At 40.8% G+C, this 13,743-nt stretch overlaps 1 protein-coding gene across 3 annotated transcripts; it reads left to right on the forward strand.

Annotated features, from left to right (window-relative positions):
• The first annotated feature begins 342 nt into the window (after nt 1–342).
• On the forward strand, nt 343–12,793 carry LOC310697479 (uncharacterized protein C5orf47). Of its 3 annotated transcripts, none has more exons than XM_083484168.1 (5): nt 1,011–1,683; nt 4,498–4,586; nt 7,628–7,730; nt 11,078–11,127; nt 12,391–12,793. In XM_083484168.1, the coding sequence occupies exons 1-5, from the start codon at nt 1,218–1,220 to the stop codon at nt 12,415–12,417; spliced, it is 735 nt and encodes a 244-aa protein (XP_083340294.1). In that variant the 5' UTR covers nt 1,011–1,217; the 3' UTR covers nt 12,418–12,793. The 3 variants fall into 3 exon arrangements, with proteins under 3 accessions (XP_083340296.1, XP_083340294.1, XP_083340295.1); XM_083484169.1 differs by having other exon boundaries at nt 1,042–1,641; XM_083484170.1 differs by lacking the exons at nt 11,078–11,127; nt 12,391–12,793 and adding an exon at nt 9,997–11,071 and having other exon boundaries at nt 343–1,683.
• The last annotated feature ends 950 nt before the right edge of the window (nt 12,794–13,743 follow it).

Here is a 13,743-nt window from a genome sequence, read left to right on the forward strand (position 1 = left end):
GCAGTTATGCTTCTGCAAGGAAGATGTGGGTTTTTAAAAAAATAGTGGGATGTTCTATATAGAAAGTTTGTTTGAAGCAGTGTATGTGAAGCCCCTGTCTGACATGTGGGTTTGGTGAATTATGTAATCTCTGGAGAATGAGATCCTATTTGTGTCAGGCCCCTCCTGCTTCTGCAGCAGCCATTACAGGTCCATTACTGAGGTCCAGCTCCGAGGGCCTTCTGGTGGTTCCCTCACTGTGAAATGTGAGGTTACAGGGAACCAGGCAGAAGACCTTCTCGGTGGTGGAGCCTGCCCTGTTGAACGCCCTCCCATCAGATGTCAAGGGAATAAACTTTTGTCATTTTCATTTCCAGATGTCAAAGAAATCTGAATTTTAGAAGATACCTGAAGGCAGCCCAGATTCCCAGTGCCAACCTGTCTCCTCTTTCCTGTAATAAATCTTAGCCCCCTGAGCACCTACAGAGGTGCTAAGGTGATTCTTATGCTGTTGTTTTCAAATTGTGCTTACCATACTGGACTGGTAAGAAAAGCAAAACAGAAACACATTTACTGCAGTCTGGATGCTTCTACTCTAATGGACTTGGTGCAGAGCCTCTATGTTGCTCGCTCAGATAGCTTCTTCTTGACACCCTGGCTGTCAGATGATGATGAGCTAAATATAAATACGCGCTTTCTTCACTGCAAGAAGCTGGAATATTTTGACGTTCAAGCCCCTCCATGGAAACAAGTTGCTTACTCACTGCTGCTGCTGCAGTATGAGTCACCCAGGAATATTCTTAGCACAGCCAGATGACAATGGGCTCCCAACAGCCAACCATCCCTGCCAGCTAGCCTGCCCAGTGGCAAGGCATGATGGGAGTTGTAGTCCAAAAATGTTTGGAGGCCAGCTTGGGAAAAGCTGTCTTTAATATGAATACGTGTGTTCTCATTTTGTGTTCCTCGACCCCAACGCTTAAGGCTGTGCAATTTTCAGGAAACACCCCCCCCCCCCATTCCAGACACATTCCCCCACCCTCAAAGAATTCTGGGCAATGTAGTTTTCCCTTCACAGAGTTACTCTCCCCAACAACCCTGCACAAACCACAGGGCCCAGGATTCTCTGAGGGGGACAGTGCGGGCGCCCCGCTTCTCCTCATTGGCTCACCCCACAACTCCTCCCCCTTTGTATTCCTGACAGGAGAAAGCCCCTTATCCGAGGCTCCGCTTCCCTCGGGATGAAGGCCAGCTCTGGCCTGGGAAGGGGCAGGTCGCGGCGGGTGGTTTATGTGAACAGTTTCGGCAGCCACCGCTGCGGCAACGTGATTCGTTATGGCGGCGGCGGCCACCTGAGGGACCCGGAGGCTTCCTGCCTCTCGGGCGCGTCTCCCGCTGCCGCACTCTCGGGCAGAAGAGGCTCTCGGGGTGCAGCCGGTCCTCCCTCCGGGGAACGAGGGAGCCCTTGCTTGGGGCTGAAAGCCCCTGGCGAGGCGAGAACGAAGGGGGTCGGGAGAGGCTGGGAGGAAGGAGGCGAGGCGAAGAGGCCCAGAGCCGAGAGGCTGCTTGGGGTCAAGCCACCGGCGTCGCCACGCAAAGGGCGGAGCAGCAAGGCGGCGGCGGCGGCTGTCAACTCCACAGGCTCCGACGGCCAGGAAGAAGCGGGTACGAGCAGAGCGCAGGGCAGGAGGCCGCGTGTCCTCGCCGGTATCGTCTCGTGGTGTTAATGGCGAGGGTTGGCAATCAATGCCGGATTTACGTATAAGCTAAACAAGCTATAGTTTACAGCCCCACTCTCTTGCCCCTCCCCCCCAATTTCACTATTAATATACCTCTTAATTATATTTCAGTTCAACAATTACTTTGATAAAATACATATTTTGTTATGGGCAAATGGCTTTAGATACCTAGTAAAGGTAAAGGGACCCCTGACCATTAGGTCCAGTCGTGACCGACTCTGGGGTTGGGGCGCTCATCTCGCTTTATTGGCCGAGGGAGCCAGCGTGCAGCTTCCGAGTCATGTGGCCAGCATGACTAAGCCGCTTCTGGCGAACCAGAGCAGTGCACAGAAATGCTGTTTACCTTCCTGCCGGAGTGGTACCTATTTATCTACTTGCCCTTTGACGTGCTTTTGAACCGCTAGGTGGGCAGGAGCAGGGACCGAGCAACGGGAGCTCACCCCGTTGTGGGGATTCGAACCGCCGACCTTCTGATTTAAACCTTCTGGTTTAACCCACAGCGTCACCCGCGTCCCTAGATACCTATTAGGTGCATAAATTACCATATAGCATATATTCAACACAAAAACAGCGACAATTTGTAGTTGACAAAGGACAGCTGGACATATAAAGGACCCCATTACCTCCAATAGCTTAGGGCCTCATCAAACTTAAATCTGGCCCTGTTTGCAATACTTGCATATCCCCTACCATGGTGGTTCTGCCTTGGGGTGGTGAGGGTCTCACAATAATCCGGATGAAGGAACTGGTGGGCGGAATCATTTCTTGTCCATTTTGAATGTGGGATTTCCCCTTGCATAGGATTGTGCTCCCTTGAGGAGTGGGAAATAGTTCTGCTGACTAAGAAGCTTGGCCTGCCTTTTCATTTAACGGCTTGCAATACCAAGCCTTGCCCCGTTAAAATAAATAGACAGCAACCTCCTGGCCCTCAGGATTTTTTCTTTTTTTAAAAAGTTTCTTCATGTGTCAATGCAAGACTGGTTGCCAGTTTGTTGCCAGGCCCGATTCAAGACGCATTTAAACACATCAGTGTCTAAATGGCTTAGGCCCCAAATATCCAAAAGAACGCCCCATTCCTGCCAACCTGGATTGTTAAGATCTGCAGAGGGGGCTCCTTTGGTAGTTTTACTAGCCTGTGGGTAACGAGCTTTCTCTGTGACAGTCCCTAACTTGTGGAACTCACTGCAGAGGTTTTTCTCCAACATCTGCATTTTACAGCTATGAAGTGTTCTCTGTACGTTGAAGATCTATCCCCTACTCTGGCCTTTGACAGGTTTTTTTTGTGGGGGGTGGATCTGGCTCTGGCTGATTTTATAGATTTCCATTTGAAATGGCTTTACATAAATGTCATTTTAATGGTTTTATCTGCTTTTATATCTATATTAAATTATTATAGCCTGCCTTTGGACCTTAAGATGTAAGAAGGGAAAGTTTTTATAAATAAATAAATAAATAAATAAACAGACAAACAAACAAACAAACACAACGGCCAGAAGCTAGTACAATTTTTCTTGTTTACACAATTTTTTTCAACAGGACTTTTGTCTCCATTTGGTGCATTTAATATGTTCCTCTTGTCACCGTAACACTAGCAGGAGAACCTGCAGCTGCTGGAACCTGGAACAGTCTCCCATCTCTTTGCCCATGCATTGTTCTGAGGGTTTTCCCCAACCCTCCAGAACAGATTTGGGGAAGACGTGATGTACTAGGCTAGTAGTCTTAGTCAATCATTTCACTATTAAGGAGTATATCGTGATTTAAATTAATTATTTTTCAGAACGTAATACAATGTCTATAAATGCTGGAAAATCATTTACTTATAAAAAGTTAATTGTTTGATATATATGTCCCCTCAGAAATAGTTTTCCATTAAGTTCATTGGGGCTTGCTCCCAGGTAAGTGGATATAGGATTGCAGCAACTTTATTTGTATACAGGGGCATCTTGCCCATAGAGGCAAGTGGTGTGGGGCGCCAGGGAAGAGGTGGAGGCTGGACGCAGCGCCTCCCGGCATCAGCTCGCCTCCCTTGCCTGCCTCATTGAAGCATTGCCGCGCCCGGAGTGTCCGTCTCTTCCCCGCTGGAGGAGCCACCCTCCAGCCGCTGCCTGCCTCCTCCAGCCCCGCAAAGCTGCCAGCAGCGCAGTAATAAGTAATAAGGTTGACAACTTTGGGAAGCGGGGGGGGGGGGGGGGCGGCGGCGGCGCTGGAGGGATCTTTGCACCACGGCGCTGGATATACTTAAGATGGCCCTGTTTGCATAGTCCTGCAGGTAGAAGGGCAAACCCATCCAAAGATTCCCTCTATTCCCTGAAGAACAAGAACCTTAACGGTAGTTCTAATGATATTTTTCGGCACATCTAAAGACATTAGAAACTCTCCCCCCATTTGTACTGCAGTAAAAAGCCTTTCTCACAGCAGCAGCAGCAGGAAACATATTGAATTCTTCCCCCTGCCCCCAATTCTGATTGCCATCTTGCCTTCGTTTCCAGCTACTATCTGAAGAACAAGATGAGCTTCGTAATGCAGCATTATGCTGTACCCTCTGCAAGGCTGACATTCATGCTTTGAAGTGATATGAAATATTGATCTTTCAAAGTGGTTTGTGAGAGATTGGCTCCTATACTTGCACCATGATTGCAAGGGAAGGTGGGGGAAAATAAGATTTTAATTAGAGCTACATGATCTGATTTAAATCTGTGATGTCTCACAGCCACATGTTAGCAGTTTGATATTAGTAGCTGAAACAAACACAGTGGCAAATAAAATCCAACTCTTTTAATAGGTGGCTGCAAGGAAACTCAAGGAGATGCATTTGAATTTCCTCCTTCCTGGGAAGTTGATAACAGTGAGATCAGGCATCAAAAGAAAGAGGTAGAACATCAGCACAATGGCACTAGAAATAAAAAATGAAGATGCTTTGCAGTCCGTTCCAGAACTGGTTAGCCATTACAGCATTCTTTGAAGCTGTCCCCTACCCAATTGGGCCCTGCTAAGGTGTAATATGAGAGTGGTTCTCTATGGAGGATGAGGCTTTATTGTGCTATACACTGAGTGTTGCTTCAGAAGAGGATAATATGTTAAGAAAGCAGATTATGTTCTCAGTTGTGGGTGAATTTAAAATACTGAAGAGAGTGATAAGATGAAGAAGAGAGTGATAAGATGTCAGGGTTTAAGATTGCCTAGAAATTATTTTGGTGAATTGGAAGTGCCTTTCTCTAATCCCAGATGTGATTAATTAGCAGTGAAGGGAAAGTACTCTGCCCATGCTCAACAGCACTCACGTCCCATTTCTCATGTTGCAGAATTACGTCCAGGCACTAAAAACAGTTGGGTGGGTGAGGCTAAGATCAGGCTCAAATTAAGCGCATGTTTTTCTTGTCCTATTGTAGCATATTTCTTTGATTGTGGGGTGAAATGAAGGGGTGGGGTTGGGGAGAAACACTCATGATTTTATATTCCTGTTTTACTTGTTTTTCCCTGTCCACCACTACCATGTGGCCCCTTGAAGGTTGGTCTTGTGGGAATGTGACTCTTGGGTTGAAAAATGTTCCCTACTTCTGGATTAAAGGGGGGTGGAATGTGAAAGTTGGATTAAATGACAATTAAATGCAAAATGTACAGTCTGACATTTTGGTTGAGTCTAACTGTATACCAAATAAGCACAATGACTATTCACAGCAGCTGTAACGGCTGATTACACAATCAGTTTTATATCCATTCACCCTGACCCACAGATTCTCACATGTAGCAGTAGGATGCCTGTCATTATGCATGATAATCTCCATATGATCATCTGATATGGTGATAGTTGGTGCAGTTTTGCTGAGAAGGGCAAGTATATTTAGAAAAGAAGGATCAGCTTTAAAAGTTTGGAAAATACAATGGTCATCCAATTTTTTAATTATAAATTTATATCCCACCTTTCCTCCCAAAGGGTGGGAAGCAATATATAAGGCTAAATTGATTGGAAAAGAGACTAGAGTCTATATTAGTAGAAAGCCACGTTTCATTCTGTATCATAAATGTGATTTTGTGCTCTCTGAAAAGTTCACCTAGTGCCTGAGGATAAAACCAGACATGTTTGTTAAATTGACAACTGATTAATAGTTTTATTATGTGTAAAGTAATCAACTCAGATTTAATTTATTCAAATGTCATTGATTCATGATTTAAAATAATGAGGAAAACTACTTCCTTCAAAGGAATATTTTAACATCTTGTTACATGGTTTATCTATTCAATATTTTGCAAGAAGGACAAGGAATTTGCCTTATAATTCAGCATTAGAAGTAAGGCTAACTCATAGTCTCTCTTATTATCATTAGGCTTCTGCCACTTTCATTGATGTGATTCAAATTGTGTAATTGAATGTATCACAGAGTAGTAATTTTAACTGCGTTAGCATCATGTTTTTGAATGTACATGAATTACATTTTCAGCTTGATGTCAGTGCCAGTTTCTACTTTAGTTGTATTGGTTATAAGAAGTGTTGTGTTTTACCATTATGGGCTGATATATGAGCTTTATTCTTAACATGTACACACAATGCACATGTTAAACTGTGAAGAAGGCAAACACATTTCATTTGGAACATATACCCATGTGCCTAGAAGCAGCAGGGGCTCTTTGTGAAATATACACATATGTGTGAAATAATGTGTGTGACTGTGAGACTATATATATATATCTGTCTATGCCTGTGGCTGCTTGTTAAACAATCTGCTGCTTCATGTGAGAAGGTGCTGCACAGTCCACACCACCTTCTGTGATCTGTATGCACAAACTTTTTTCATGCAAAATCTTCCATCTCATTAAATTCCAAACCCCCCCACTGTTAAAAAAATACAAGTTCTGGCATGATTAGTCTACATACAATATTTTTGTTGACTGCTTCCCATTGGTATGGCACATACCATTGATTATGGATCCTTTCTCTCTTATTCCTTTGCTGCTCTGCAACTTGACACAGATAATTTTGTGTGACATTTTAATAGAAGCCAAACTATGCTATGTCATTCGGTCTGTGTATTTGCTGCCTCCAGAGAGTTCAAGGTGGTGTAAATGGGATTCTCTCTTTGTCCTTGCTACAACCGGGTAGGCTTGGTTAGTGAGAGAGTGACTAGCCCAAGTTTCTTTCCTCAATAGGGAGCTGAACTTGACTCTCATCCCCCTAGTCAAAACTTACAGCCCAATATTACACTCTCTTTTTACAGTCCTGGAGCCCTGCTATTCAAGAATTCTGTTTCATGGTTCCCTTTCCTCCTTTTTTTTTTTTGGCAAACAGCATCACATGTACATGCCCAACATTTACTAAGGGGAAAAACCTTTCTGTTGAAATTCTGAAAGAGGAAGCAAATATAAATAGGAAATATGCAAAGATTGGTACTGAAACAAAAAGGAAGTGGGAGTGAAATGCAAGCAAGAATACTGACCTGGAAGGTTAGCAGACAACACAGATACAGTCAATATTGAAATGTCAATACTGTCTGTGTTATTGCTAATCCATGATGTAAAAGCTGGTTCTAAATAGCTCTGGAAAATACTGTTAGGAAAGAGGTTTGCTTCATGGAGGGACAAAGATGAGTCTTTTATCACTCATATACAGTACTAGACTTATAACAACGCCACACTAGAAGATACAATTCTTAGTGATCAGCATCTAGCTTTGACTATAGCTACTGGGGGGGGGGACCGGATTTGGAGGTGCTAGCTCATAAGTAACACCAAAAAGTGAAATAATGCATTTTTAGGGTTAGACCTTTTAAAATAAAAGGCAATAATGTTTAAGGCCAGTCATTTAACAATGTAAATAAACAGACACTTGTGTTATCTCTTCTCACATTTTAAAAACACTTATCAATAGGTAAGGCAATGTGGTTCTGTTGACATACCTCACATATCTCTATTTCTAGTCCACAGTCTGGCTTGGAGTGTGTAAAGTAATTTCTAAAATGATAGAAGAAAATGGACACTTTAGAAGCAGATTGCTGTCCTGTAGCAAACTTCCAAGTGAAGGTAGGTAAGAAGTAAGCTTCTTGTGGTACTCTTGACTCCATTACTATGCCCAGAGTGGAAAGTTCTGGTGATATCCAGACATACATTTCACCAGTATCATCTGGTAAGATGGACTTTACATTCTGCCATGCTAAATAACATCCACTCCTTTGTTTCCTTGGGATCTGAAAACTGTGGCCCTAATCTAATTAAGGTTAATTGGGCTTAATGCCTCTGAAATAAAAAGGAGAAGGTGGTCATGAACGATTGAGTTTCCACTGATTTGAATGAGACTTGAAGCAGAGATAAATTTAGTTGGATAGGGTTCTAATTTGAATTGTTTCAGGAGGGGCTCCCTGTGAAAACTGCTGTGATGCTGCAGTGAGTTAATACAGGACACAATGGCTTTTTTCTAAGAAGGAGAGCTCACAATGAAGTACTTTGGGAGCAGATTGCACACCTGCTTCCTCTAATCTTGCAGGCAGAACTCAAACCCACAGTTTGGACAGAGAAAGCCCTAACTGCCTCAGGCTTGCATAGGCACTAGTGCCCCAATACCATCCATAAATTATATTTGAATATAAGAGATAGATACCACTTATTCTCAGTACCTATCCCACGTTTATAAAACACTTCTGGATATTTATCAGACTAATTGTCCAGAAGTAGTATTTTACATGTGTTCTGACATGTGGTGACTGAGGTTTACCTTCTGTATTCATTGCTTTAAATAACAATGTCACTCCTTTTCTATGGAGCCTCTGGGATGGTGTTGAGGGCAGAATTTACAGTTAAGCTTCCCTAGCAAAAGAGATACTTGCTACTTTTCCAGGATTAAACTAGCTATCACAGCTGACATCATCTACCTCTCCTTTCCATACTTTCATTTTACAATGCTATGAATGAGAGATGAACAAACTTCAAGAAGGAATGAGAAAATTTTATTTAGGAGACCACTGTAAGCAGATGAAAACATTAGCAGGATTTTAACAACACTTGTAATGTAACAAATACTATGGACAATATGGAGAGATACAAAATATGGATGATGAAATATTATGCAGTTGAAAAAGTTGACAGTAGGACCCGTGGAGGGGAGGGTGGGAAGTCTGGAGATTCAGAGAAATCTCTATATATGGTTATGTATTTGGCATTGTTATAACCTTTCACTTGTAAAATCAAATAAAACATTTTTTTAAAAGAGAGATGCACAAAGATGCTGCCATACTCGTTTGATACAAAATCTATCATGAAAATGAGTTTCTTCTGTAAAATTAGAAGATGACTGCCTATAATATATGAGTATTACATAAATAAGTGAGCTTCCAATGAATGCTGGCTATGACTTACACTAATATAATATTAGAATATTTGCGGCCTAATTGAGGCCTGGATGCAAATGAATGATGAATGGATGGATGGAAATGAAGCATGAATTAAAACTGACATTCTATTGATGCAGTTTCCATTAGAGCTTTGTAGCTGCTGCACAATTCAAAGTAACACAATATTATGCTTACAATCATAATTGGAATTTCTGGCTTCACAGTTTAATTAGTTTTAGGAAACAGATTTACCAATCCATTAAGTGTTATGTGTTAAATTTAAAGTGACATATTCTCAGTTTGTCTGCTGAGCTTACATTAATGTCAATAGAGGTCTGCAAACTATGTGAGTATAGAATATGCATTGGTATTTGGAAATAACCATTGGTAGTTTCTGTTAGCAGTCTTTTGTATTTCCTTTTGTTGTTCACATTCCATATAACTCCAAATAGCCAAACTTAAATTAGCTAGAATTTCTAATTATCTATTAGGAAAGTCCAATATTGTAGACTGGTTTCAGCTATAGTAGCATGGTTTCAATTACAGTAGCATAAACATTGACAGTACCATGACAGTGATTTTGACACTTACTTCCAAGTAAAAATACATAAGATTTTACTGTAAGTCACTCTGTGTTCAGTGGGGCTTTCTCCAGATAAGTGTGTATAGGATTGCTGCTTCACTATAGGATTAGGGTATTAAACCAGTATCTAATTTCCTCTGATGAGCTCAGGTAAGTAGTCAAAATTCAACAAGTCATTTAGAATATTAGTAATAGGTACTTGTGCCCCACTCCTAGACTGAAAGCAAATCCCATGGTTTTGAGTGGCACTTCCAATTCCTATGTGTGTTTACCACTCACTGAACTCCACAGAGTTCACTTCTAAGTAATCGACCAATTTTACTCAGAGTAGGCCTGTTGAAATGAATGGATCCAACTTAATCATGTTCATTAATTACAGTGGGTCTATTCAAAGTAAAACTTAGTTGAATACCACCCAGTGGAATTTACTCCAGGTAAGTGTGTATCAAATTAAACTATGTCCAGTGGGGCTTTTTGGTGGATTTCACTCTCTAAATGTCGTATTATTTATATGTCCCCTCTCTGTTCCTGTATTCCCAAACCACTGCAATACCTGTATGCAAGCAGAGGAACTAATTTGTGGTCTTTATGACTGAGGTTCCGTTGGCCCGGTTTACAGCTGCTGCAGCTGTGATTCATAATACTTGAGGTTCCCCTACAGCCTTTTTCTGCCTTGCTTTCTCACTAAATTACAAAAAAAGAGTTATAGGGTTTTCCAGAGCATTTGTGTTTTATTTAAAAACAAAAGAAAGCCCAAAGCTAACATTCTGTCTTGACAGATATGAATCACTTAAAAATTCATCCCTCTTCCACTGGCTTTGACAATAGTAAGCGTGGCCTAGTTGAGAGCTTTGATTGTACACCAGGAGGAAGGAAGGGACATTGGTATCCCCCCCCCTTACTTGTGTTTTCTGATGCCCATTGTTGTTATCATCCATTAGAAATTACATAGTGGCAATAATCTTTGGCTATAATTTGCTTCTTTTTGAAAGGCACCATTATGTTACCCTCAGTGCTAATTGTAGTTCATTTTTGCAGAGCTTTAATAGTGGCTCACTTATTAAACTCTATTTAGCTGAAAGCACTTGATTCGAATGCCTTCTTTCTAATTAGCAGATTTTGCACAATATTGCACTAAGGAGATAAGTCTCCTATTGATGTGAATTCTTTATCAGATAAGTAGTAAAAATACATTGGAGTAATCACAGTAGAACTGCAAATGCAGAACAACATGTCTGAATCAAGAAGGCTCTGTTTTGCACCAAGCAGTTATTGTTTTGCACTTTTGTTTATATAGTAAAAGCAAGATTATTAATGCCACATTTTGCTATTTCTGTAAATTGTTTTCTTTAAAGGTGATTATTGCAATTTTAATACCATAGATTGCTTCAGATGAAATGTAATGAGAGTTCCAATACAAATGAAAGCGATATATTTGTTCTCATGAAATTCGTCCACAGGCAGAGATGTAAATGGGAATGTACAAAATGAGACTTCCTGCATTGACACTGTAAGTAAAACTCTGCTTCAATTACATAATGGTGATAGAAAATTATTTAATAAGGGCTACACTTTCACAGAGAGGTAAGCAAAAGTTGTAGAATCAGGGATGACAATGGACCGTATACTTCATATATTTAGCATTGCAAATGTTGATGCTCTTTTTGGAATGCTTCAGTTAACTGTGGTAAAATTCTGTGAGAGTTAATTTATCATTCCAAGTGACATGCATATCAACTTATCTCAGGTATATATATGAGAGGCATTTTGATGGTGAATTGCCTAGAGGTGGCCCATGAGAATCTTTGCTTATTGGTAGGAAGGGTATATTTATGTTTTGTAAACTATCTTAGTTATGGATATATCTTACTGTGCAATGGCAAAAGCCATACAGAATTTACATTGTTTACTATATTTCTTTGGTCTACTGCCAAGACAAATTTTTTTTCTCCTAGATACTTTGCAGGTTTTGGAGCTAAATATTTTCAAATGTTTGTAAACTGTGGTATCAACATGATTTAAAAACAATTGAATTAAGTCTAAGGGCAGTATTCAGCTATGTTTTACTCAGAGTAGACCCATGTAAACTAATGAGCATGAATAAGTTAGATCCTAGTTGAATACCACCCCAAGAAATATTGGGTGGAATTCAACATATTGCTAAGGTGATTGTTCTTTCAGAACAAGGATTTGTACTTGCCTGGAGGAATGCTCTTCTGGGGAATCTTGTAACCCTCAACAGCAGGTGTGGGGAGGAGACGGGGGAAACCTTGTTTTGGCTTCTGCTAATGGAATGAGGTATTTGAATCTAGTCCAAATTTTTGGGTTGATATGGGATCCAAACCAAGAGAATAGTCCCTGCTCATAGAATTCTGTGGAAGGAAAATGTTTCTGGTAGGATCCAACTCTTAACATGTAGGAAATATTGGATATGATATTTCCCACACCTCATCTATGGATGCACTATGGTTTGACTATGCTGCAGTTCTTCCTTAATTTGCTCTATATTGTAATTTCATCAGGAACCATCCTAAGAGCTGATGGTTGACAGAACAAAGGAGCCTTCTGTCTATTTGCCCATCTCATCTGGTCAGGCAAACTTAACTAGAAACAGCAGTACAGAAACTCCTGAAGTTGTCTAGGCATTGAGCAATTAAGCAGCTGCTTTGCAAAGCAGACTTCTTCCAAAGATAACTACCATATTCCATAAGCCTGTTTTTTGTAAACAAGAGATTCATAACCAAAGGTTTTTTAAATCTCCCTTTTCCATTAGGATGAAGCCATTTTTGGATGGGTGTAGGAAACAAAGCAACAAGGAAATGAAGATTTAGTTCAGGTTTTGCATTTTAGCTGTTTTCCAGTAATCCTTTAACTATACAGGAGAAACAGATTCTTAGCGTCAGAGGTACTGGAATACAAATACTATACATGTTATGTGGAACAGTTTGTGTTTTTCATGTAATAGGTTAATTGTAATGTAAGTTTGATTTTGTTTAAATGTGATTAAGCAAATCAGCTTTGCACTTGGGTTTAGGTCTCATAAAGGAATACAATGCAGTATGATTACAATACAATACAATACAATACAATACAATACAATATTTTTAATGTTGATTTTATGTGTATGTACTGTACTAATCAGCTTCTCATAATAAAGTATGGATCAATGAAGTAAATGTACAGGTCTGGGAGTTTGTATCTCAAAACTGAGTTTAATTCCTGTTTCCATTACACTGTAATGGTGCACCTGACTCTTACCTGAATCTCATAATGTATTTCAAAAATATACAGGGTAGTCATCCTCAAGGACAGTGGACTGTGGGTAATACTACAGGGTCATAATAACAACACATTATGAATTGATGGTGTAGAAGTTGGGATGCAGTGTCAGTGTCTCATTAGCGCAAGCAGGAGTCCAAGAACTATTCAGCTTAATGAAGTCTACTGGGAGTTAGAGGAAGGTTTCACTTCCTTCCAGCTTTCATTCTCCTGGTACATACCAACTCATTTCCTTCTATGTGGAATTGCCTGGAAGTCCCAAGACTCATAGCAGAGGATCATAGTTCAAGAGTCTTACAGTTTCTGAGGCCATAATAATAGTAATAGTAATAATAAATAAATAAATAAATAAATTTTGGTCTGATCCAGTAGGGCTCTTCTTTTATTTATATTGCCAACTCATTAATTATCTCCAAGACCTCTCATTCTCCCCTGTCAGACTTTGATACATTTCTCAGCTCCTTATAGTCTGTCCTCTGCAAGGGTATGGGGAGAGACAGGGTGCCATCTTTAAAATTTTAAGTGACAATTTAAAAAGAAATGGAAGGAGGGATTCATTGTAGCTCTCTGGAGATCATTCCATAGGCAAAAGCATCTCAGCTTGCAGGATGAAATGATTTGCTGTCTTCTCCCCCCATGTGCTTTATTGGGTGGGTGGGTGTGTTTCTCCCTAAGTGACTTGAGGCCTGATTACGTCATTGACCATCTTCCACCAAATGTTCCCACCAAGTCTTAATATTCGCATAAAGGTAAAGGTAAAGGGACCCCTGACCATTAGGTCCAGTCGTGACCGACTCTGGGGTTGCGGCGCTCATCTTGCTTTATTGGCCGAGGGAGCCGGCGTACA

The sequence above is a fragment of the Podarcis liolepis genome (assembly GCF_965112155.1).
Source record: "Podarcis liolepis genome assembly, chromosome: 2".
Lineage (NCBI taxonomy): Eukaryota > Metazoa > Chordata > Lepidosauria > Squamata > Lacertidae > Podarcis > Podarcis liolepis.